This window comes from Tursiops truncatus, chromosome 9 (assembly GCF_011762595.2).
Source record: "Tursiops truncatus isolate mTurTru1 chromosome 9, mTurTru1.mat.Y, whole genome shotgun sequence".
NCBI classification, from domain to species: Eukaryota; Metazoa; Chordata; class Mammalia; order Artiodactyla; family Delphinidae; genus Tursiops; species Tursiops truncatus.
The window spans coordinates 20557594-20584877 of record NC_047042.1 but is presented as its reverse complement, the minus strand read 5'-3'; the positions used below and the strand labels follow the sequence as shown (position 1 = coordinate 20584877).

The window sequence follows — 27284 nt, the reverse complement described above, 5'->3', positions numbered from 1 at the left end:
AATACAAACTCACACACATATAAAAACTTGAGCACATATCCCGAAATAAAGCCCTGACATAAGCTGAATGAACACTTTTCTGTTAATACTCATTTACTACTTTTTAGAATTATTTTTTCATTTACTGAAGAAAAATAGGAGCCAAACTTTTTTTTTTTTTTGCGGTACGCGGGCCTCTCAATGTTGTGGCCTCTCCCGTTACAGAGCACAGGCTCCGGACGCACAGGCCCAGTGGCGATGGCTCACGGGCCCAGCCTCTCCGCGGCATGTGGGATCTTTCCCGGACCGGAGCACGAACCTATGTCCCCTGCATCGGCAGGCGGACTCTCAACCACTGCGCCACCAGGGAAGCCCGACCCAAGCTTTTAAAAAGGTATATGAGAAAGGTTTAAAATTCAGAACACTCTACACTCATTTTTTTCCTTCAAAATTAGGAAAAGGCTACCACGATTTGTAGTTGGAGGTAGATGACCATATAAATCAAAAATATTAGCGTACACTCTGAGGGCCTCTACCTTGGCTCACTCTGAAAATCCAAATTAAAAGATATCAGTGTAGCAAAAATGTTTCTTAATTTCCTTTAAGGTCATTAGTTTCTTTAGGACTCTACAGAACTGATATGGGAGACAAAAAAAATTAGAGAACTAACAGTTTATAGGTTTTAACTGGCTACCTTCCATAGTAAATACCAAAATGGAAATCAAATAGGAAAGAACTGTTGAGAAGTGTTTTAACATCCTGAGCATTTAAACACTTAGACCTCAACCCACCTATATAGGCTTTCTGATCTCCCTTAGAGAAGTATGCAAAGGCATTCCAGAGACTATAATAGCTACTACATCTTGCCTTAGTTGTAAGCTTTTACTTTTGTAAAGAAGGATCTCATTAAGGTACAGCAACTCAATGCCAAGACACAACCATAGTCACCTCACCCAACTTTATTCAACTTCTATCAAACTTTTAAGGGGAAAAAATTGGTGAATCCTATACAAAGGAAGTCCTACTTTGAGGGAAGGTGAATCAGTTTGGGCAGATCTATGCTCGAGACAAGACACAGTATAAGTCATTCTAACAGTTTTATTACTTATCTTCCACTGTGTCTCCTTTTAAAAATAATTCAGTAACTCAATCTTTTTTTTTTTTTTTTGCGGTACGCGGGCCTCTCACTGCTGTGGCCTCTCCCGTTGCGGAGCACAGGCTCCGGACGCGCAGGCCCAGCGGCCATGGCCCACGGGCCCAGCCGCTCCGCGGCATGTGGGATCCCCCCGGACCGGGGCACAAACCCGCGTCCCCCGCATCGGCAGGCGGACTCCCAACCACTGCGCCACCAGGAAAGCCCCCAGTAACTCAATCTTAACTCCACATTGTAATGGGAAAACCAACATTTAGTGAAGACCAAGTATGTGCCAGGTCCTACATGTAGCATTTTCACATACTTTATTTCATTTAATTCTTAGGACAATACTTAAACAAACAAAAAACCCAAGATCAAATAAATTAAGTGGCTTACTCACGACTTCAGAGCTAGTAAGTGGATGAAAAGGATTTGAAACTAAATCATTCTGACTCTATCTATATTCTTTCCATACTACCATCTAACTGACCTAGCTACCCTGAAAGAAAAGAGGGAAAAAGGGGGATAGGAATATATATTGATTTTAACTATTATAAATGAGAGCTTGGTATGAAAGTAAGAAAATCTAGAAAGAAATAAACTCAGCTTTGCCAGTGATATTTTTAAACATCTTCACATAACCTCTTTAACAGGCATACAATTTTTGACAATCATATTACCTGTTCAGTCATTAGAAAACTCAAATAAATCTTAGGAATAGCTAAAATTTTAGTTGTACCACATACCAAAAGATGAGCTATAGTCAATTCATGGTTATGCTCACTGTTCTGGTATAGTATACTACTGAAATTTTATCTAAATTGAAAAGAATTTTTTACAGTACACCATTAAAAAAGTCAGTTGCCATACATATGCTACATACTAAACAAAAGAATGATAAGAAAACTTATAAAATAAAACTAAGAAATATTCAGAATTTTTTTGTTTTATGTAACAATGAGTAAAAGATAAGTATCCTTTCAAAGAAAATGTGACGTACAATACCTGCGGGTCCTTGGTGGTTTTGGAGGGGGAGAATCTTGTTTGTCAGGATCTATGGAGCTGACCATATTTTCAGTGTTAATTTCATTCTGCCAAGAAAAAAAAATGCTTCATTAAAGTTAGGGGAAAAATAATTTTCCTTCCTCATGTTTCAAATAAATTGTTATTGGGCTTGTGAATTTTTAAAACAATGCTAATTTTGCCAAATAATAAAATAGGTGTTATGTCCTCTACATTTAAGCCCGAAAAAACAATATCAAAAAAACAGTCCATATCCAGTTACCAAGAAAATCAACCGTGTCGAGCAGCATTTCAACATATTTCAAATGCTACTGTTAAGAAACAGATTTCCCAAGAAAATAAAGATCCAAGATGATCTTTTTTTCAGGCATTACTACCACTAGATTCGTAATGTGCACATAGGGGGAAAAAAACCAAGGTAAGTCTTATATCCTTCACCTTTCCCAGACTTTTTTGAGACTCCTGTTGCTACCTACTACTTTAAAAGGGATGATCCTGAGTCAATACAGTTCTTATACAACCTATAAGAACCTCAGGTTGTATTTAGGATTGTGAATAGAGGAGATGTGAAATTATTATATAAAACATTGTCTTGAATTAGTTTCAGCCTCAGAAAGTACCTCATTTTTATATAGCTAGGCTATGTCAATTCTGGGCCAGAAGACAAGAAGGTTTTCACCCTTGCCTACATCTCAGATAATTTTACGAAAAAAGCCATCTTTGCATATACGATAATCAATTAAGGAACTCTGAAACTGTAGTTGACTTTTTTTTTTTTTAAGTCACAAGACACTTCTACCATATCCATCATGGCATCTTCTTTGTCTGTATAACTGTTTCTTGCCAGTGTCCTTTTCTACTAAGTACTCCCAACAATAGAAAACAGAGACCTCAAGTTCACAGCAATTTTTAATGGACCCTGTTTCCTAATATCAGATGCATTAGAAGTGTCTTACACATCTTACTATGCATCTTGTTCTGACCAAAACAAGAGTTACATTATGAGACTAAAAGCCTGCATCCTTAATTACAGCTGCCTATCAAATCGGAGGCATCTGTTGCAGGGATATCTGCTATAGATAGGATAACCACATAATTCATTGTCCATATCAGGGCTTTTACACCTAGACAACAAGTATAAACTGGTTTTGCCTCGAGTAAATCAGGACTTTGTTATCACACTTTTAGATCCTCAGATATTACCAGAATTTAAAGACTACTCTCATCATAAAGATTCCTCTCACATATTAGCGATTCATGTGCTTATTTCTATTAATTAAACAATCATATTCCCATAATAACACTCATTAATATTTTTGTACCAAAATCTATAAATATTCTTATTAAGTAGGTTAAAGAAAGATTAGTGAACCATATGAAACTGCTTCGACTGAACTGTTGTTTCTAACCTACAAAAACACATCAATTTTTTACAATTTCAACATAAACAGCCTCATGTCACGTCAAGTCAGGTTTTGCTGCCAAATACCAAACGCACACACACAGACACACACACACACAAACCAACGGTAGGTTTTCAGTGCATTTTATATTTTGGGACAGAGGTAAGGCATTGTGGATCTATATGTGAAAGGCAATGAACAGTAAGCACTGGAAAGGATACAAAAATGTAAAGGACATAGCCCTTAACTTCAAGAACTGTACAGTCATCAAACAAAAAAGTGAAAGGGTAATAATAAAACCATAAAATGGTAAAATCAGTACAATGAAGCTATGAAATCAGAGAAAGGAGATGTTATAGGTGAGAATATTAAGAATATACTTGGGAAAATATTAAGAAGTTGAAAACATTAAGGTAGCATGTCGAATGGCATTAAGGGGTGGATAAGACACTGACAAATAAAAGAGAACAGAGGATGGAAGTATGGAACAGGGAGAGAAAGTAAGGGTATTTTAAGCAAATGACTGCATGTGACAAAGGAAAGAAGGTGTCATGATGATTCCTCATTCTGGGTGAATGAAAGCTATTAACAGAAAGGGACAAAACAGGAAAAGAACTTCTGGGGGAGGTAAGATTTTTGAGCATGTTGAATTTCATATGATTAAAGGAATCCATGTGGTAATGCAGAACTACAACTCAGAGAGCCACTGCCCCCACACAGCATGAACAAAACCTCCTAGTCACTGGACTTGAGAATAAAACAATGTTCTTCTTGGATTCCTAGTTTTTACCTACAATAATGTTTGCTGTACTTTTATATCTTCTGATCCTCTTATATGTACAGCTTTTGTCCCCACACTTGTCCTAATATATACAGCTCTTTGGCTGCTTCTATTACCACTTAAAACAATCACCAACTTTTGAAGTTGAAAGGAATTTTAGAAATTAAAGAAGCTACTGGAGATTAGGTTCTAGTGTATTCTCTTGTTTAAAGCAGAGCTTGCTAAAGCTATTCTTTTTAAACTTTCGACCACCTTTACCCATTTTGCTAAAGTGTATTAATATTTTTTGTGTATTAATATTTCCACATAACAGCTTTATCAAGGGCCACAAAAGAAAAAAATCAGAACCTAATTATCAAATATATAAGGATATATTATCAGCTGCAGAACAAAATAAATACTAAAACAAGGTGCTTTAAAAAAACTTTACATTGGAAAAAAATTCAGAGTTCAGTAATATCACATCTAAAATGTACAACACAAGCATAACAGAAGGACCATAACACAAACTATTGTTGCTGTTAATCACCCTAGAACTGAAAATCCTGGTGTAAACTGGTGGTAGTATCTTTTATATACAAGATAAAAAGGCATGTGCGCATACCTTAGAGATGCTTGCTTACTGAGGTGTTTCTAAATCCCAAGTCAAATGCTACTGGATTCCAAAATAAATTTTCTCTTTACATCTTCTACTCTGAGAAGTGATTTTAGTTGTAAATACCTCTAACAAATAACATTTATCATAGAGTCATATTGCTGATTAGCATTTCAAACTAAAATCTCTACAAAAATAATTTTGAGACATAGAGCTTTAAGAGCTTTTTTAAAAGTTCCTTAACTTTACTTCTAAATTAAGTTGTCAGAGAAATAATAAATGGAGATTTATGATTGTTTTTCAGAGCATAGGTTCAGAAAGATAAGTAAGATATTTCAAATCATTTTACTCAACCACACAGCTCTAAGATAATTTTCCCCAAATTTTTAGATCCTACATTTTCTCTAACTGGGATTTATGGTTTCTAACCATATATAAACATGTTATAAAAACAGTCATTTATATTTTAAAGTACCTAGAAAATAAGATTTCTTAAGAGGAAAACATTAAGAAGTTATCTAGAATGATACGCTATCTTTTATCCTATCCACTTGTCCTTCCACGTTTTTATCCGTTCATCCATTGAGATATATAGTACCAGACATTATGGTACACAACCTTTGGCAAAATATTTATTCTCATAAAATATAGTTTTTCAGAATGGATTCTATAGAAAATTGTTTTTCCCTTTTGCAAAATAGGAAAAAACATCTTGTACAAATGGCAAATTCAGCAGTCATCATGTCAGCTTTAACAAAACACAAGGATATAACCTAATATTTTAAGTTCAGTTAGCATGCAAACATGTAGTGTGTGGCTCCTATATAACCAGGCAATGAGATAAGAAAGTAGGATTGAAGTAACCACTATCTGCTATTGGATGCTATTTCATCTAATCTCATATAATGTATGATTTTTCTTGTATTCCTTAGGGATTTGTAAACCTTTGACCTATTAGAAAAAAATCTATAACAAAAATGTAACTGTAGTGTGGAGTTCAGGCTAGTAAAAAGGAAGTTTAATTTTACGAATAAAACCTAAAAAAAAGAAAAATCAGGTAATGAGAAAAATGAAGATGAGAGAGTAATGCAATATTTTTCACACTTTTTTGGAAATATAGTTAAAACCTTTAAAAATACAACATTGAACATTGCCTTAAAATTTTTTTCTAGCAAAGGCAACAAAAGCAAATTTAAACAAGTGGTATTATCACACTAAAAAGCTTCTGCATAGTAAAGGAAACCTCAAGAAAATGAAAAGGCAACCTACTAAATGGGAAAAAATATTCACATATCATGTATCTGATAAGGGGTTAATATCCAAAAAAATATAAGGAACTCATATAATTCAGTAGCCAAAAAAAAAAAAAACACAAGTCGATTAAAAAGTGAGAAGATCAGTTGAATAGACATTTTTCCAAAAAGACATGCAGATGGCCAACAGGAACATGAAAAGGTGTGCAACATTACTAGCCTTCAGCGAAATGCAAATCAAAACCACAATGAGACCTCACACCTGTCAAAATGGCTATTATCAAAAAGACAAGAAAAAAGTGTTGAAGAGGATGTAAAGAAAAGGGAACCTTTGTCTATTGTTGGTGGAAATGCAAATTGGTGCAGCCACTATACAAAACAGCATGGAGGTTCCTCAAAAAATTAAAAATAGAACTACCATATGATCCAGCAATTCCACTTATGCATATTTATCTGAAGAAAACAAAAACTCTAACTCTAACTGAAGATAAAAAACGCTAACTAAAGATAGATGTACCCCCATGTTCACTGCAGCATCATTTACAACCCAACTGTGCACTGATGAACAGATAAAGAAAATGTGGTATTAAAAAAAAAAAGAAAAGAAAATGTAGTGTGTACACACACACACACACACACACACATACACACAGGAATATTATTCAGCCATAAAAAAGAATAAAACCTTGCCATTTACAACAACATGAATGGAACTTGAGGGCATTACGTCAAGTGAACTAAGTCAGAGAAAAGACAAATGTTGTATGAACTCATATGTGGAATCAAAAAACAAAAAACGGAACTCATAGATACAGAGAACAGACTGGTGCTTGCCAGAGGTGGTGGTGGCGGTGGGGCCCAAAGTGGGTGAAACAGGCTCAAAAGTTGCAAACTTCCAGTTATAAAATAAGTAAGTCACAGGCTATAATGTACAGTTTGGTGACTGTAGTTAATAATACTGTATTTTATATTTGAAGATTCCTAAGAGAGTAAATCTTAAAAGTTCTCCCCACAAAAAAAAAAAAATTCTGTAACTATGTATGATGATGGATGTTAACTAGACTTACTGTAGTGATAACTGCACAATATATGCAAATATTGAATCACTATGTTGTACACCTGAAAGTAACATGTTACATGTCAATTATATCTCCATAAAAATTAATTAAAATTTTTTCTAGCTGATTCACTTTGCTGTACAGCAGAAACACAACATTGTAAAGCAACTATACTCCAATAAAAATTAATCAAAAAAAAAAAATTTTTCTATACATTAAAAAATTTTTTCACTTCTAGAAATAAGGAAATGGTATAACTCTGAAGCATAAGAACCTTAACTTTGAAATTAATATTGCATTTATGGAAAAAAACAGAAGTATTTTTCAATTAAAGGTTAAAGAAAAAGTAGCCTATTTAGCTTTTGAAAGACTAAAGGAGTCTCAATTTAGATAAAATTACACACAGTAGTATATAAGCATTCTATTCTATATTATAAAATATTTGGCTTCATTGAGCACAGGTTATAACAGGCTTTAGTTAAACTAAAGGGAAAAGAGAGATCATAATATGAGGCATAGTTGTAAAATGATTTCTATGTTAACAAGGGAAATAAGAATGAGGTCACATATGAATCTTAAAAATCTGAAACTATCACCTGTCTAATAAAGGAAATACACTGTCCCAAAAACCCATGGATTAATATTAGATTATTTTAACACACTGAGGTAAGCATTTGGTTAACAAATCTCTCATTTGTAACACCAAGAAATTTCTAATAGCCTTGGAAATTACCAAAACCATACAAAGGGGAAAAAGGAAAACAGTGGTTATAAATTTTGCCACTAATTTCCTCATTTTACTTCAGTTATTGAGGCTAAATTGGTTTATCATGCGATAGTCATCTTAGATTCAATAATAAAGATGTAAAGAAATTCATCCAAAAAAACAGCCTGATACCTTCAAGGATAAGACGATATAGAGAGGAAATAAGAGAAATACTTTAAAAAGAGGCAGAAATGAGAACACTGTGAGAAAAGAGTATTTTTGTCAGGTCAAAAGTTTGAATATCCAATAAATTCTAACGCTAAAATGACAGTGAAGTAAAACAAGCCCCAAAGGGACCTAATTATGGTCCTATATTTCTACATGATTAAAAAGCACGTACAAAATAATGACAAAGCTTTATATCATCATGACCAAGAACAAAACAAAATTCATGTAGAATCAACTTAGAATTACTTTGGTTGGATGGAAGGGGAGAGAGGAAAATGCAGTTAATTTGTTAAAAGTAATTTACACTTGAAACAATATTGAATTATATAACTTTTGACTGAGATCTACATTCATAACTATATTTTACTTAGAATATTATTTAACTTGTAGTGGAGTCATTATATATCCATCACAATAGAGATTCAAAGAGGAAGAAGGAAAGGAGTTAAAAAATCAAAGTTAAAAAAAAATAATAACTGTAACGGATATTCTCAGATAAAACACAAGATGGCAATTAAAAAGCTAAATATCACATCTTGGTTAAAAGTTTTCTAGAATTAATAGGTGAAGAATACCTACCACTCCATCAGCAATTTTCTGGGCTCCATGAATTTCATATAGTTGTAGCTGTTTTTCAAACAGTTGGGCGATAGCTCTATGAACAAGCTCATACTGCTCCTATTAGGGAGATGAAATGATAAACAAGGGGAAAGACATTAAAAAAAATAAGAAGGCATTTATAAAAATATAGTTTATAAAGTGAAACAAAAAACTATACCTTAGTTTGTACTGCAGAATGCCTCTGTGTTCTCATTTCTTGTATTAAGTTGAAAACATTAAATTCCTCTGGTATTTTCTAAAACAAAGAATTTAAAACATGAACTGTGGACAACTGTTCAGAAAAAACAGTAAAATAGTCTTCAACTCAGCTTTTCACACAGACCTTATATACGTGCTGGGTAACTGAAAATTTATTGAGCACTATCTATCATGCATCAGAGACTGTGCTTAGTCAAGAACGAATCTTGACACTCAGCACTCAAGCTAGTGAGCTAGATACGTGAACAAATAAATGTCCAGCCAACGTATGGTTGCCGTACAGTGGGAATAAACATGCTGTGACTAACACTGGTGTGTGAGTGAAAAGTGAAATATACATAAGCATGGCGGATTAAATGTATAATCTATTTGGGGAATTGAGAAGCTTGATGTAGATAAAACTGACTAAAAGACTGAAAGAAGGAGAGCAATTCAAAGCAGGAGAAAAAATAAGGCTACTTGGCATCAGACTGCAAACATAATAGAGTCTGAACACATTCTAGAGGCCAGTGTTTCCTGGGCTGGCTACATAATGACCAGCTAAGAGAGCTACATCTCTGGAGACTGTGAAACATCCTAGACAATTCGTTTGTACATCTGGAATTATAACTACTGCAACAGGCAACCATGACAAGGGCAGATCTGATATTCGGGTAACTTTTGTAGCAGGGAAGATGACAGAGTGAAAAGCGGAGAAACTGGTGGAGGCTTACTGAAGCAGTCCAAAAAAACAGAAAGGTAGATTTAAGGCACATTTCTGAGGCAGAATTACTAGAACTTGGTGATCAACAAGAATATTTTGGAGTGATAAATAAGACAGAAGAGTTAAACATGATTTCCAGATTCACTGCTTGGGAGTCTTTATATACACCAGAAGATTTTTATATCATTTCCTAAACTAAGGCTTAAGATTATATTTATGTTATGTCAAACTCAATCAAATGGGGACTGTGTTCAAAATACACAACTTTTGAAATGACAAGATGTTTGTTTGCTAGTATTCAACCAAATGCCTCTTGCCCCCCCAATTTTTTTTTTTTTTGTGGTACGCGGGCCTCTCACTGTTGTGGCCTCTCCCGTTGCGGAGCACAGGCTCCGGACGCGCAGGCTCAGCGGCCATGGCTCACGGGCCCAGCCGCTTCGCGGCATGTGGGATCTTCCCGGACCGGGGCACGAACCCGTGTCCCCTGCATCGGCAGGCGGACTCTCAACCACTGCGCCACCAGGGAAGCCCCCCCAATTTTAATCTTTGACTTTTATGTTAAAATGTATTAAAATCTAGCATTTTTATTCACTTAAAAATTTTCATACAAGTGTTAGGAGATGATTTGTTTAGGGGGAATACAAAAATGAAATTTAACAGAGGGCTTTTTGAAAAACTGTTTAAAATTTAAATACTCCGGGGCTTCCCTGGTGGCACAGTGGTTGGGAGGCCACCTGCCAATGCAGGGGACACAGGTTTGAGCCCTGGTCTGGGAAGATCCCACGTGCCACACAGCAACTAAGCCCGTGCACCACAACTACTGAGCCTGCACTCTAGAGCCCGCAAGCCACAACTGCTGAGCCTGTGCTCTAGAGCCCACAAGCCACAACTACTGAAGCCCGCGTGCCTAGAGCCCGTGCTCCACAACAAGAGAAGCCACTGCAATGAGAAGCCCGCGCACTGCAACGCAGAGGAGCCCCCACTCACTGCAACTAGAGAAAGCCCACGTGCAGGAATGAAAACCCAATGCAGCCAAAAGTAAATAAATAAATAAATTTTAAAAACAATTAAATATTCCCTAAGCAAAAGTGAAAAATGGAACGAAGGCAGGGAAAAAAAGAATAGAAGGAAGAAAGAAGGAAAAAGAAACTAAATATTTTATTATTCCTATTTTATATGACATAGATTGACAAATTCATAGAAACTATAAAGCTATGAAGAATAAAAGCTTCTCCCTAATGTACAGAAAATAAACATACTATAGAACCGGCAAATAAACCAAATCTACATACAATGAGGAGACTTGTGCTTTTCAAATCTGTAATGAGGGCTATGTCTTTATATTCTCAATAGTATTAAACCCAATTTCTTGGAAATAGTACTGGTAGCAACAATAATACCAGGGATAGTAAGAGAAACAAACACTAAATTTAGCACTTGCTACATGTCACACATAGTACTGAGGAACTTTACAAACTTTCTCAAGAACTTATTTAATTCTTTGAGTTATTAACATTATGATTCCCATTTTCAGATAAAGAAATTGTGGCACAATGAGATTAAGTAAATCGACCAAGATCCCACAGCTAGTAAATGAGAGAGCCAGAGTTTTAATCTGGGACGTTTGGCTGCAGTTATTAGCATTCTTAACCACCATATTATATAATGTTTCCAGTTAGGCATAAATATTTACTGAATTGATTATACTTATACATAGAATACATATAAAAGGCAACAAGAGTGCTGTATTTGGAAAAGTCAATGCAGAGTTTACATGCCTAATGTAGGTATTAATTCATCCAGAACAAATGGATGACAATATGTTTATCTTGCTGCCCAGTGTATTACCTCAAGGTAATATGCATCATTTATACCTTTCACTGCCTTTATCTCTTACATAGCAAAGCTACTTCTAAAAAAGTAACATATGTATAACAAAACATATGCTATAATTTACTGCAATTAATTATCAAGTTTGAAAATCATAACAGATCAACTAGATATAATGATACATAAAAATTATTCTTACCCCAGCTTTCAGTAAATTCCACGTATAATCTATGGCACAAATGGCACCTGTTCTTCCACAGCCTGCACTATAGATATAAAATTTGAAAAAACAATTTGATTTTTGTGGTAAAAGAACCGTTAAATACATGTGGGTGGACATGTTAATATTCAGAAGCAAAAAATCATTTAAGAAATCTGACAAAATTCTACTTATTTAGTAAACAAACTACAACTTAAAGAGTGTGCATGGCAAACATCCTTAACATTAAGATTTATATCTTGTTTTCATTTAATTTAAGGAACTTCCAAAAGTAACTCACAGAATACCTAGAAGCCTTCACTTTGAAAGTCTGTCTGCCTCAGAAAACCTTGTCTAGCTAACAAAATACCTTGCAGATATAAATTTATACTATGTTCTAGATGGCTCTGGTGCTTTAGAGTAGAGGAGAAAACTACATCATTTCAATTGCAAAAGGTATAGGAAAGACGAAGAATGCTACAAGCCCTAGAAACTGGTTTGAACACCAGCAGTGATTTCACCAAAGAAACAAAAGCCACTAATGCTCTCTAATCTCCTGAAAAACTAATAGAACCTGGAGAATGTAAAGTAAAATACCACAGGTTAGTTATTTTAAAATATGACAGAAATACTTTAAAGCAACTGATTTTCAGCTAGAGGGAGGCATATGCACTTAAGTATTGAGAATCACCATGAGTAATTAAAGATGTTACTGACATCACTAGAATAATTTTAGGCAGAAAAAAAGTTGGGCAGCACTTTAATGTGTATTTTGAAACTTTTAGAAGTATCAGCAGTTTGTTAAACATGTAATCTAAGAATTCCTGATAAAGTACATTATAAGCAACTTAGTATGGTTTTTAAAAAGGTCTTAAAAATAAACATTAATAATATTAATTTTAAACCACTGATGTATTTGTCAATTCCACACATCAGAATGTTTCTAAAATTTTGGAGTTAACAGTTACTAGGGCTAAATGATATACATTTAAAACTTGATGGTTAAAAGTGTGATATTACAGAGACACAGAAAACCAGATCAATGCAACACAACAGAAAATTCAGAAACAGATTTGAGTATATTCAAGTATTTATTACATAATGGTGGATTCTCCAATTAAAGCGGAAAGACTAGACCATTCAATAAATAGTACAGGGAAAGTTAAAGCAAAAATTAGATTCTTACCCTTTATCTTAATCACAGAAATATTCCAGATGCATTAAAAATATAATGTTTAAAAAAACCTACAAGTGTATTTTTACGCACTACTGTGTTAGGGAAGGACTTTCTAAGCATATGTCAATGTACACAAATCGTTAATGAAGATATTCACAATTATGTATGGTAAAACACAGGCAGAATAAAAACCATGAAAAACCAGAGCACTTACAACATGACTACACATTAACATCTTCAACATATAAAGATATATAAAGAATTCATAATGTATAATTACTGAGATGAAAATCACTGGCAAAGTAAACAAACAAGCAATCACAAAAGAATATAAATGACCAAGAAAAAAAAAAGCTTGCCTGTCACACTGACACTGAAACAAAAAGATAAAAGTATTGGGAAAAATATGGGGAAATGGGCATTCCCACAAACAAACCAGCAGTGGTATGCTTAATTATAATGAGCATCGAATTTATGGATAACAAATTTTTAAATATATACTAAAGGTATGAAAAGGTTCATGTCCTTTAACTTAGAAATCCCACTTTTAGATATCTATTCTAATGAATTACAGATGTGTTCAACGATTTCACCATAAGATTGGCCACTGGATATTTAAATTGTTGTTTAAAATAGCTGAAAATGAATGGGGTAATAAATGAAATGCCAAGAAATGGAGGTTAAATATAAAATACAGTGCAGTCATAATGTATTCCAGAAGAAAATTTATATGACTTAGAAAGATGTACATAATATATGAAATGGGGAAACATTCTTAAAAAAAAAATACTATACACACATTGAAAGCACATACACTAAAATTTTAACAGTGGTCATCTCTAGTGGGATTGTGAGTGACTTCTTCCTTTTATGTTTGTGCTATCTAAGTCACTACAGTAACCATACTAGTTTGGTTCAAAAATATTAAATGATCAATTTATTTTTTAAAGGAAAATCTTCCTATCAAATTGGATTTATGAACTATGAACATTGACTGGACAATATTAATAGAACAGGAAATAATTTCAACTAACTTGTAAAGAAGTTAAGCCAAAGCAATTTCTTTATCTTTTAATTCTATAATTAAATAGATCTTTTTAACCAGTTAACTACTTAATTAAAAAGTCAACTAACCACAGAATTAACTACAGAAAAATAATTTTAATTAACCAGATTGTTAACTTATTCCCGCATCTCCATCAGCAAGCCACCTTTCTGGCCCATAAATAAAAAGAAGCCCTTTCACTTCACTAATATAAGGCATCACAATCCAACCACATGGCTAAGAAAACTACCTTTGGTGTTCCATCTCCACTAATATCTTTTAACTAATTAACCAGTAAATCTCTGAGTCTGAAAAATTTCATTCATTGATGCTTTTTATAACAAATGTGAATGAGATATAAGTCACTTAAAAAGATAAACTGTAGTTTTATAAGTACTATGGTTTTAAATTTTTTAGAAGCATTGACCGTAAAATAAAAATTAAGAGAAGAAAAGCTGCCTCAGGATTCAAATAGCTTTTACTATTTGGAAACCCATTAATGACCTATCTAATGAAATTCCAAAATTTAGGTTTCAAAATATCATACATTACCCATATTATAATGCCACCTATATTTCAAAGTATTTAAATATTTAGAAAATTTTTCTGTACCTGCAATGAATACAAATAGGCACATCTTCATGTTCTTGGTATTTCCTCATTAAGCTTATCATGTCCAGAATAGAATCAAATGATGAGGGAACATCATGGTCTGGCCAGTTCACATAATGAAACTGATATAGCCTACGAGATTCCTTCAAGAATAACAGAAATTCAGCCATTATGAAGATACACTTGCAAATTTTAAAGCATACAGAAAAGCTGCAAATCTCACTTTACTGCCATTTCTAAGAGATGTAATTCATATTTAGCACTTCCTTAAAAAAATGATAGCCTACATTTATCATGTATAAAGTATTGATCTAAGGGCTTCACATGTAACAATTTACTTAATCCCCATGTAACACCATGGGGAAGGTATTGTTAATACTATCCTCATTTTATAGGTAAGGAAATTGAGACAGAAAGAATAACATGCACAATGTTTCACAGCAAGTGACAGATATGGGATCTGAAAGCAGGCAGTCTTACTTCCTAAACCTACACTTTAACCATTATACTATGTATACTACTTAATTAATCTACAGTATTAAATGGATGAGCAATATACTATAAGCATTGTTTTAGAATCTATTGTAATCAGAATACTAATAGACTATTTAAACCAAAAAGAAAATTAGAAACGAACTTGTCCAAACCCAAACCTACTCAAATTATGGTGTGGGCTGCCACCCATCTCCCTACCCTTTCAAGGGATCTGTGAGTTTCACACTATTTTTATAATAATACTAAGGTATTATTTGCCATTTTCATTCTCATTCTCTCATGAGTATCCAGCAGAGTCTTCTCAAGGCTATATGATTTAGGATGATGTCATCACTTGGAAAGGTAATGGAATGTCTGCTTGTATATTCATGCTTTTAAAAAAACTTCTCAGTTTTAATTTCAAATATAGTAAATATTAAAAGATATAACCCACAGAAACAAGAGCTCTTTGGAATCTTCAACAGTTTTTAAAAATGTAAGAGTCCTGACATCAGAATGTTTTGAGAATGGCTATTCTGGTGTTTAATAGAAAGAGCACCGCTTGGAATTCAGGTAAAACTGTATTCAAATTCTACTTCTGCCATTAACTGAATAACTTCAGGTAAGCTACCTAACTTCTCAAAGATTCTTTATCTTCATCTATGGGCAACAGAGATAACAGTACCTACCACTATGAAGCTAGGAGGATTGAAATGCGTGATACAATACTGAAATTCAGTAAGGTATCTATAATTAATATTATAGATTTAAAAATAGCAGCCAAATGATAATAATTGACTCAACTAAAGGGAAATGATTAGTCAGGTCAAGGGTTGCTAAGAGTACTGGAACCATGTCTACTTATAAACAGGAAGGAGTTGTTAAGTATGCTTACAATGCACTGTTTGGGGAAGAATGATGAGTGTCATGGCCAAGCTTAATTACTTATAGTGATTTAAAATTTAAGATAATAAAAACAGAGAAATTGAGGAAGAATTGATAGGCATTCTCTAATGTCTATCAGATTTTTCTTTGATTCCTTCCTGGAGAAATTATCATTTTATATAGCTCTGAAACTGAAGTCATGGGCCTCCAGTGAAAACAAGTTATATCTAAATGAAGACTTAGCGTTAATAGTGGCTTGTCTCTTTCTAAAAAATTGTAAACTAGTAAAAGTGGGTAATAATTATGTAAATAATACTATAATCTGTTTACTGCAATAGAGGAAAAATATTTGCAGCACAGAAACCAACTATTCCAAATACAGTAAATTTATTTTAGGGAAAGTTGTTCTAAGTAAGTAATTATATTAACTTTAACTGATAAAACATAAGGCTCAAAATGTAACTAATGTAAATGTAACTATATAACTAAAAAAATCAACAAACCTCCTTAACTATGTAAGGTAAGATAGTATACTATTTATATATATCCTCTCTTTAAAAACTATCCTTAGAAACTATCTCTAAATGGAAAATACTTACATTTTGAAATTCAAGTAAGAGTGTCCTAATGAAGTAGTCTGTTCTTGCTTGTTCAGCTTCCTAAGTAAAGGGAAACGATTGTGAGTCAGTAGAACATTAAAACAAAAACATACACACCAAAACAAACAATAACCTCATATTTAAAGTCCACCATATGCAATTAATCTTTAAAATTCCAGGTATGCCTGATAATTATAAAAACAACATTCTAGAAGTCATCAATTTGGTTATCTAGGTTTTATTTATTTATTTATTTATAAACAGAAGTGTCTGTTAACCAATTACTTAGCTAGGAGTCTATCATCCAACAAAATATTTGCAAAGTGACAACCATCCCCAGAATCATGTAACAGAAATAACACCTACAAACAAAATGTCACTCCTTAGTACCTACAAACATCTTCAACCATTTTATCTTTCCATTAAGCTTGATTTTCTCTACCTAACACTCAACTCTGAATTAACTGGATGCCAAATGTGGAAGGAAAAGGATGCACTCACAAAATCCCAAATTATTATTTTGGTTGATGACAACATAATCACTTTAAAAGTCTCTTACTATCATTTGTCAATATATTAGAAAGCTAACTATTCTTTTTGCTTTTTTAATTAAAACTACAGACAGAGTAGGACAGCGACTGTCAAGAACAACAGGGTATGCTGCTTTATTAATTAAAAAAAATTCAGTATTATTCCTGCTTTAATTTTTTAAACCATAGTAATTTATTTTGAACTTTTCAAATAACATTGCAGGGGGACTTCCCTGGTGGTCCGATGGGTAAGACTCCAAGCTCCCAATGCAGGGGGCCCAGGTTCAATCCCTGGTCAGGGAACTAGATCCCGCATGCATGCTGCAGCTAAGAAGTCTGCATGCCACAACTAAGAAGCCTGCATGATGCAATGAAGGTCCCACGTGCCTCAACTAAGACCTGGCACAGCCAGAATAAATAAATATATATATTTTTAAAATAACATTAAGAGGAAAGTACGTTTTTATTTTCATCATAACAGAGTACAAATGAAAATATTGTTCCAAGACTTAACCTTTTCTCACCTATAAAAGGTGAGATAAATACTTTTGGCTTTGTGGGCCATAAAGTCTCTGTCTACTTTATGTTGCTGTTGTGATAGGCAAATATATAAATTAATGGGTGTGGTTGTACTCCAATAAAACTTCACTCATAAAACAGGCAATGAGCTAGACTGACCCATGGACAGTGTGCTGCTATCTGATCTAAGTGGTTACACACAGCAACATGCTACTGAGCTCCAGCCTGCCCATTCCCCACTGTTCACCAACACTTTACCCTCCTTCTCATCCCCAAACCAAGAGAGCTCCTGATACTGTCCTGTCTCAGTCTCAAACACTCTGATTGCCAAGTATAGTCAAGTCACGTACTATGGTTATTTTCACTTCCTTGCTTTCTACTTATAAATTTGATTTTTTGTTTGCAACAGTGATAATGAATCCTGAGTTGTCTGAAACAACCACATGCCATACAAATTACTTTCCATTTTGAAAGAAAAATTTTGCTTCTTCAGCATGGATTAATTCCATCATTGACAAATCAAACCAGCTGTTACGAATCAAATCAAACCTCTTATCAAGAGGACTTTTAAAAATTACCTTTTAGTGCAACTGAAAAACCAACCCAAAAAGTCAATTCATCTTTTCCAAATTATAAACTATTTCTTACTTTTCTCTATTCATTATTATAAGCTGTTTACTATTTCTGATCCCCGACTGTTAAAAAATTTTAAGTTGTTTTGTTGTTGACTATTAATCACTATATGTGGTCACTTGAACTGTGACATTCATTACAATTATCTTATTACATTTAAATTTACAAATGTTCAACACAACCATGCTGCACAGAACTAGGTTTCCTGGACTGTCTAGGGACTTAATATTGTAGAATACTTTCTGAACTGGTAAAGGGGTAGTGGTCCCTCACTGGAGTACAATATGGTTATGTATTGGTTTTTATTCATTCCAAACAATATGAAATGCAGTAGCATTTTAAAATTTTTTTAAATTTAATCCACAAACAGTTAATTCTAACCAGGACTTTAGAGTATTGACTATACTTTAAATCCAGGCCATTTAACTAGGAGTTACAGTTAACATTACAAAAATCACACTGTATTTATAAAGGAGACTGTGTAAAACAGCCTGAGTCCTTTTCTGCATAAACCTAGAAAGCACTAAATTTCTGGTAGCATCAGAGGAATTCATAAGTCCTAAGTACAAATAAGTCATAAAATTAAGGACTTCTTGAATTCACCAATGACGAGTAAAATCATAGAAATTATATTTCATTTAACCATGGAAAACAAAGTCAAAAACAAGCAATTATGAGATGGGTAATGTAATGGTTAATTTTATGTGTCAACCTGGCTGGGCCATGGTGTGCTCAGATACTTGGTCATACGTTATTCTCGGTGTTCCTGTGAGGGAGTTTTGGGGTGAGATTAACATTTAAATCCGTGGACTTTGAGTAGTGCAGACTGCTCTCTCTAAGGTGGCTGGCCCTCATCCAATCAGTTAAGGCTTGAATAGAAAAAAAGGACCAGCCTCCTCCAAGTCAGAGGATTCTCCAGGAGACTGCTTTCATGTGTAACATTAGCTCTTCTTGGTTCTACAGCAGACCGTCTTTGGACTGGAGCTGAACATCAGTTTGCCTGGGTCTCAGCCTGCCCACCTTCGGATTAGAACTATTGTATCAGCTCTCGGTCTCCAGGCTGCTGCTCTTCAGCGTGAAACTGAAGCATCAGCTCCTCGTGGGTCTCCAGCTTGCCCACCCTCCCCCTGCAGATTTTGTACTTGCCAGCCTCCATAATCATGTGAGTCAATTCCTTATGATAAACCTCTTTCTCTCTATATATAAACATCCTACTGCTTCTGTTTCTCTTGAAAACCATGACTAATATAGGGAAGTTATTTAATTTTCATGTATGTTTAATCATCGTATTTTGAGTTGAGTAAATAAGACAGTATATTTCTTTCAAGTGATTAAAATAGACACCTTCATGTGTAACCTAAAGCAAATTGTTGGTTCTATTCTAAAGCTTATATTTTACTTCTTTTTTGTTGTTCCTTCACTGTTTTTGTTTTTTAATTCATTTTCTCAGATTTGTGTTGTTAGTTTTAGAACTTGAATTTAATTCACTTCCACAGCTCATCAAATAGGTATATATTTTAAGTTTCATATCAAGTTTTCTGCCATAAAAGATCAACCTCTACTTTCAGGATGGAAGTTCTCAAACCCATCTTTGTACATAATTATAACAATTCTGGGGAGAATAACATAGATATGAAAGATTAACATAATAAACTATACTTCCGTCATCAACGATCTTTCTTATTTGTTGAATTTGAAACTAATACTTTATATACCACTTTTCAAATAGATCACTCAAAGCAGTTATTCGTTTATTCTTAGATACATAACACTTATGATCAACTTATATACAAAGAATAACACAGAATTAACAAAATAAGGTACAAGGAAATTATACGTTTATGAAAAGTCATTCTCAAAGCTTCTTAGTTTAAAAGCAGTATAAAAACAAACATTATTATTAATGTTTGTTTATTAAGTGTAGATTTACATTAAAACATTGAAGGCTTGGCTTATATAAAACCAGGTTCATACCATATTATAATTTAATTATCAGTCGAACATACTCATTACCTGATTAAATAATGTATATAAAAATAGGTACTTACACAAGAAATTTTAAATGGTGCAAATGTTATAGGGTCTTCTCCATACAAAGGCCAATAGCGCTCACATTTTTTCTGTTTTCCAAAAAAAAGTTAGTAAATAATTGATCATTTGTTTTACTTGAACTTTAACAAATATTTTGCGTTCAGGTTGTTCTTCCTTCCCAGAAAACAGAAAAACTGCCATCAATAGGCAAGGAGCTAGGAGCTCTCAGACTTACCCAACTAACCATAAAGGTGGGCTACCATGACCTCTCCAAGATTAGTCATAAGAACCTTATTAACATAAGTGTATAAACTGTTCATTGCTACCGGCTTGGTATATAGAGTAGATTCCAAAGATCCTCCTCTAGAAAAAGAAAAATTGCTTAAAAAAAAAGTGCCTGGCACAAGGAGGTCCATTCAGTATAAAAAGTTGCCAGGCAAGTTTTAATGCTTGTAAAATGACAATCTCTATAATAACTGGCTGAATTCTTGTTAAGTGTAAAATCTGTGGCATCGTGGAAAGAGCACTCCACTTGGTATCCGAAGAATTTTGCAAGTAGCAATTTTACTGTTTGGTTGACCTTTAGTTCCTTTACCTGTAAAAATGGGAATAATAATCCTTATCTTATATGATTGCTTCAAGTACTAAATAAGAGTTTATTTCAAATGTTCCACTGGTGGAACGCTATAAAAGAATAATGTATTATTTAAACTATCCACTTTTGAGATTCTAGGAAGTGTAATTGAACAGTTTCCCCTTTTACTTTCCCATTTTAAACAAGTATAGAAATAGTAGAATATTCAATTTTCATTGGTTTCTAATATCAAGTCCCATCATTTTAGAAACTTAGGTAAGTGAATGAAAGCCTAACTTTACAGAGAATCCAGTGATTCTGATGCAAGAAATGATGCAATTTTACCAAGACCCAATAAAATGAAACCCTTTAAATGACAATTTAGCTTAAAATAAACCTTTGGCATGGGAAATACATCAGTTCTTACTAAATTCTCATAGTTCCATATATAATAAGTGGAATTGTTACCTATAGGCTAGAATTAACTGTAAGCTGACAATACTGCTCTCAGGGCAACAAAGTAGAACTGCCTAGTATGTCAGTTTAGCTTAGAGTAAATACTATTAATATTTTAGAAGCCTTAAAGCCACAAACTTCATTTCCCAGTAGAAGTTTATAGAAAATGATAAAATTAAATTATATTGACGGGTTTTTTTTCTTGTTGTTTTGCCTAGTAAAGTTTTAACATCTTGAAACAGAAAACAAATTTATAGAAGATTAACTTAGTAAGAATGAAAGCTTGTGACTAACATGCCCCTCATTCAGACGAGCAATAACTGAGTAATGATTATATTGGTATTTATATTTCAGGTATGAACTAATTACAATTGATACCAAAAATAATGTGTTAAACATCATATATACATAATCTATAATAATTTATCATTCGTTTCAGAGATGAGGAAGCTGAAGCTCAGAGGGGACAGTTCAATGTACCATGCTCCAAATGCTAGTAAAGTGTAGGTCTGTTTGATTTTATTACCTGTGCTCTTTCCATTAGGTCACATTCTAAGTCAAAGTCAAGGTTATCAAACAAATTCATAGCCCTAACTGACAAAACAACAAAACTGACTAACAAAACACTATGAATCAAAATAACATTAGCTTCAAAAATTTCTGCATGCAATACAACTTAATTTTTCAAGTATTATTACTGATATACAGTGTGAGCCTATTAATAGAATGAAGAGAAACAAAGCCTAAATCTTAAAAGTAATGGTAAAAAAATTAGGAAGGTGAAATTTAAGTTTCCTAACACCACTGATTAATAGTAATGGTACTGAGGTACATACTGACGATACTTAAACAGATAATTACTTAACAGTTTGTACTGTAATTACAATTACTTAATTACTTTCTCAGTTTGTTTATTTTCTAATCTTAGACTGTTCATTTTCTGTCCAATATTGCTAATACTTCCACTATTTGTAAATGATATGGTTGAGCGGAATGACAAAAATTACTAGTAAAAATAAAGTTTTCCAATGATTTATACATCATAACATCTCACATAACTGAAAGATGTATTATCTTGCTTTATGCAACATATCTTTTACTGAAATTTTTCATAATAAGTTTTACAACTTAAAAATGACTTTTTACTTTAACTAATGAACTACCTTTGTATAAGGAGACTTCAAATCATCACATAATTTGTTTGATTTGTTTCTCACATTTATAGAAGCCCACACTTAAAAATGAAGACTTAAGAATTGATGCTGCAGGAGATCACAATGGTTTTGAAACTAATTTCACGTGGACAGAGTTTTTACCAATGTTAAAAATTTCAGATTAAGGAATTTTCTTCTCTTTGGAGATAACATTACAAAAATGTAGTGGTATTGGCAGACAGAAATCAGAATATTAAAATTGTAAATTGATGAAAATTAATCAGAATTACTGAATTCATTTTTATTGCTCAATTTTATTCAATCCATAAAAAGTGTTCTACTTACACCACCATTAAATATTTGAAGACTACTAAGTAACAGTACAAAATCTATTAAATGTATTTATAAAATGTAAAAGTTTATGTGCTTGGGGATTATTTGGCTCCTTTTGATGAAATAAAAGCAACTGCAGAACACAAAAAAAGAAAAGAAGTAACTATTTTAAAAACTAGGGCTAAGAGTATAATAAAAGACCAGGAATATATATCCCTAGAAATGAAGTAATAAAAAGAATACTCCACAATTATTTTAAGTGTTAATAGTTATACATACCCTTCCCATCTCAAATTCACGACAGGCCATTACAATGATCTAAAAAGAAGTGGGGGTGGGATGAGATAAAGAATATATCAGTTATAAAGAATATATCAGTTAAAACACAATTTTGTTTTTTCAATAAAATATACATTTCAAGAATTATTTTTTATTCTGAGCAAAAGTATGCCTGGCCTGTCAGAAAAAAAAAAGTAGGTTGAGTTAAAGAAATGATCAAAATCATTCCTTCGAAGTAAAGGGCTAACTAACTAAATATCAACAAATTAAATTGGCTTCAAATAACATGATGTATTTGATTTGAATTAAATTTTTTGAAGCTTATAGACTTATTTCTATCTTTTGACATAATATTAAAATAGTGCATTCAGGATATTTACCCAATAAAATAGCAATACTTTACATACATTTAATAAAATTATCAAGGTTGAAGGTATTTAACTGTCTTTGATCATAAAGGTTATTACATTTGCTTACCCATCCCAACATTTTATAATGTAATAGTTCAAACATACAGCAAAGTTGAAATAATTTTACAGTAAACTCTGTATAGGCACCATCTATTCTCTACCATTAACATTTCATAATAATTGTTTTTATCACATAGCTCTCCCTCCACTCATCTATCAGTCTATCTTATTTGGTAGTTGTCTTACTAGTACTGACATAGGACAAGATTCAAAGTATTATCACACCCTATTCTTGAAGTATTTCGACAAGTTTGTCAAAATTTAATGAGAAATCCTAGCCATCAGTTGCTGTCTTTTTAATAAACATTAGCTATAATTAACATATCATTATGGCTCAAAAGTCATGTCATTACATGTAATACTTACTACAACATTGTACTCCCATATCATCCTCCAAAAATCTATTACTGTATTTGCTAAAGGTCCTTGGGTTGCCACATATGCTTTTGGCCCATAAACACCCTAAAAAGGTTAAAAGCAAATTTCATATTTATTATGATTAACAAAAATATTTCCTTACCTAAATTTTAAGTTTTCAAATTTTATTAGTAATACTGCTGTTTTCGCCTAAACCATTCCCAAGTAATTTTTCTTTAATAGTACATAAAAGCATGGCGAAATATATTTCACTTCAGCTTCTGATGAAATGTTACTACTTTTGAGTAATTATTAGACATGGTGCACAGAATTCATAATTAAACCTCCTTGTGCTAATTTTAAAATTATTAATTACCTAGGAATTAAAAACAAAAGCCTTAGTACCTAGGCAACAAAGCTAACTCTAGCAGAAACATAAAAGCATGCATCAATTCTAAAAGATAATACTGGAATAGCTAACTTCTTTCTTACCTAGATTCTTCCATAACTACCTTTAGTTAATTATTCAACTTAAAGTTTTTTAAGCACCTGCTATGTATACTCTAATAGTAAACCCAAGAATATATCAAACAAAATAGTGGACTAAAATACTAAACCAGCACATAATTGAATCATACAGTGAGTCAGTGTTATTAAGTGCAATTAAAACCTAGAACTTTTAACAGATGTCCTTATTAAAGAACATAAACATCAATAATATCTGAAAGAACGAACTACCTACGTGTTAATTTTTGTTTAACCTATTCGTTTTGGGTTTTGCCATAACTGTAGTAAAATTGACTTTTTAGTAAAAACAGTTTTTATTTGAAACCATGACTGTTCAATGTTGACATAGATATTAATTTTACCATATAACTCTTACCACCTTAATATTTTTCTCAACAAAATATTATATTAAGATACGTACAGGGGCTTCCCTGGTGGCACAGTGGTTAAGAATCCGCCTGCCAGTGCAGGGGACACGGGTTCGAGCCCTGGTCCGGGAAGATCCCACATGCCGTGGAACAACTAAGCCAGTGTGCCACAACTATTGAGCCTGCGCTCTAGAGCCTGCGAGCCACAACTACTGAACCTGCATGCCACAACTACTGAAGCCCGAGTGCCTAGAGCCCAGGCTCCACAACAAGAGAAGCCACCATAATGAGAAGCGCATGCATCGCAATGAAGAGTAGCCCCCACTCGCCACAACTAGAGAAAGCCCACACAGCAATGAAGACCCAACACAGCCAAAACTAAATAAAGTAAATAATTTTTTTAATTAAAAAAAAAAAGAACCTTAAAAAAATGTATAAATACCATATATAAAATAACTGAAATTATACTGCCATATAACTAGAAAGATTGAAAAGCACAGAATAACTAACAGAACAAAACTGTCCTTTATTTACTCAAGTAGCAGTTTGAATCTCTCTCTCTCTGCTGATAAATATGTTAAAAACTTGACTGCTTTTGATCAGAGTATCCAAAAAAGGTTATCTATAAAGACTATATTTAATCTTGCATTTCAGCTGTCACTTGAAACTTAGTGACAATTGCCAAAAGTTTTTAATCTAAGTTTATATTCTGTAATTTTAAATCAGTATTACCCAGTAATTCCAGCCCTGGTAATTTATTCTAAGAAATTATTCAAAAGAATAACAATGTTCAGGGCTTCCCTGGTGGTACAGTGGTTAAGAATCCACCTGCCTAATGCAGGGGACACAGGTTCGAGCCCTGGTCCAGGAAGATCCCACATGCCATGGAGCAACTAAGCCCATGTACCACAACTACTGAGCCTGCGCTCTAGAGCCCACACACCACAACTACTGAGCCTGCGCTCTAGAACCCGCACACCACAACTACTGAGCCTGCGTGCCCACAGCCCGTGCTCCACAACAAGAGAAGCACCGCAATGAGAAGCCCACACACTGCAACGCAGAGTAGCCGCAACTAGAGAAAACTCGTGGGCAACAATGAAGACCCAACACAGCCAAAAATAAATAGATTAAATAAATAAATTAAAAAAAGAAAAACAATGTTCACTACAATAATACCATCAAGAAAAACTGGAAACAACCTATATGGTTCAACAACAGAAATGACCATGTACATTTGTGTACCTAAACTCAAGGGGACAAACAAGAAGATTTAGCAATCAGCAAGGTGTTTATAAGTCTTCAATGTAAAAGAAGAAACAAAAATAGAAAAACTTTATCTCCACTGTCATAAAACCAAGCAAAACTCTTTATGAATGAGGAAGCTAGAAGGAAAGCCCATAAAAATATGTCATGGCTGTGCTTTTAATTTTACTTCTTTTACTGTTGGTATCACGTTAGGCAATTTTAAAATTTTTAATAAAATTAGTATGTAGGAAGACATTAAATATGGCAGAGTTGATACTTAAAGTTAATACATACCTTAATAAAATTTGCATTGATATAGTCTGAATCTTGAGAAGGAGTCTTTAAAGTCAACTTAACTCGGCTGTGATCAACTACAAGAAAAAATAAAGGATTTCATAAATTATGTCCCATTGGCAAACAGGGTTTTTTTCTAACAAACCATAAATAAGATTAAATAAATAACTAAAATTATTTATTTTAAAAAACAATGAATGGGACTTCCCATGGGCAACGAAGCCCATGCGCCACAACTACTGAGCCTACACTCTAGAGCCCGCAAGCCACAACTACTGAGCCCATGCGCCACAACTACTGAAGCTCATGCGCCTAGAGCCTGTGCTCCACAACAAGAGAAGCCTCAGCAATGAGAAGCCAGTGCACTGCAACGAAGAGGAGCCCTGGCTCGCCACAACTAGAGAAAGCCCGAGCGCAGCAACAAAGATCCAACACAGCCAAAAATAAATTAATTAATTAAAAAAAAAAAAAAAAAAAAACAATGAATGAAAATTGACTCTAGGTACCAGCAGGCTAATTTCTAACATCATATTGACAGGAAGTCTAATTGTAAAGCTGTGTTTTTAAGTTGGAATCAGAATAAATCTCAGGCGCTCTTTTAAAATACAAATTCCTGGGCACCGTCCTAGATTTACTATACAAGAGTCTGAGGTTTAAGTGTCTACAGTTTTTAACAAGCATACCAGGTGATGAACACTAACCATTTATACACAAATACATCTGCCAAAGTTCTTGTAAGGAAATCTAACTTTCATATTTTACAAGAAATTAGGAAAATTAAGTAAACTGTGACAAATAAATGAACTAAGATGATGTATGAAAAGTGCTCAATACTGCACTTCACCAATGATACTTATTATTAGGTAATGTCCACTTACGGTAAATAAAATCTTTACAAGAAGGTCTCAAAATATAAATTTTATTGATTTTATAAAATTATGTAGTTTTATTTTTAAAATAAAGGTAATATCAATATGATTTTCAAAAATTAGATCTTAAAGAAAGATAGAAGATGAGACTTCCCTGG

General features: G+C 33.4%; 1 protein-coding gene and 1 long non-coding RNA gene across 8 annotated transcripts in view; one reads left to right on the top strand and one right to left on the bottom strand.

Moving 5' to 3' along the window:
- The window catches only part of PTPN12 (protein tyrosine phosphatase non-receptor type 12), an 86180-nt gene that overhangs the window by 19131 nt on the left and 39765 nt on the right, over positions 1 to 27284 (bottom strand). For 4 of the 7 annotated variants that reach the window (XM_033862927.2, XM_033862928.2, XM_033862929.2 and 1 more), the window contains 10 exons: positions 26258 to 26334; positions 23850 to 23945; positions 23014 to 23052; positions 20235 to 20306; positions 16505 to 16564; positions 14547 to 14689; positions 11713 to 11779; positions 8940 to 9017; positions 8741 to 8839; positions 2120 to 2205 (listed from right to left, as the gene is read on the bottom strand). In XM_033862927.2, coding sequence (XP_033718818.1) covers positions 2120 to 2205; positions 8741 to 8839; positions 8940 to 9017; positions 11713 to 11779; positions 14547 to 14689; positions 16505 to 16564; positions 20235 to 20306; positions 23014 to 23052; positions 23850 to 23945; positions 26258 to 26334 — 817 coding nt within the window. The remainder of the gene's footprint in view (positions 1 to 2119; positions 2206 to 8740; positions 8840 to 8939; positions 9018 to 11712; positions 11780 to 14546; positions 14690 to 16504; positions 16565 to 20234; positions 20307 to 23013; positions 23053 to 23849; positions 23946 to 26257; positions 26335 to 27284) is intronic. The other 3 variants (XM_073809596.1, XM_033862930.2, XM_073809597.1) reach the window with 3 other exon arrangements.
- The window catches only part of LOC141279515 (uncharacterized), a 65260-nt gene continuing 38213 nt past the window's right edge, over positions 238 to 27284 (top strand). The window contains exons 1-2 of the long non-coding RNA XR_012333894.1: positions 238 to 373; positions 19150 to 19348. This is a non-coding gene — a long non-coding RNA (uncharacterized lncRNA). The remainder of the gene's footprint in view (positions 374 to 19149; positions 19349 to 27284) is intronic.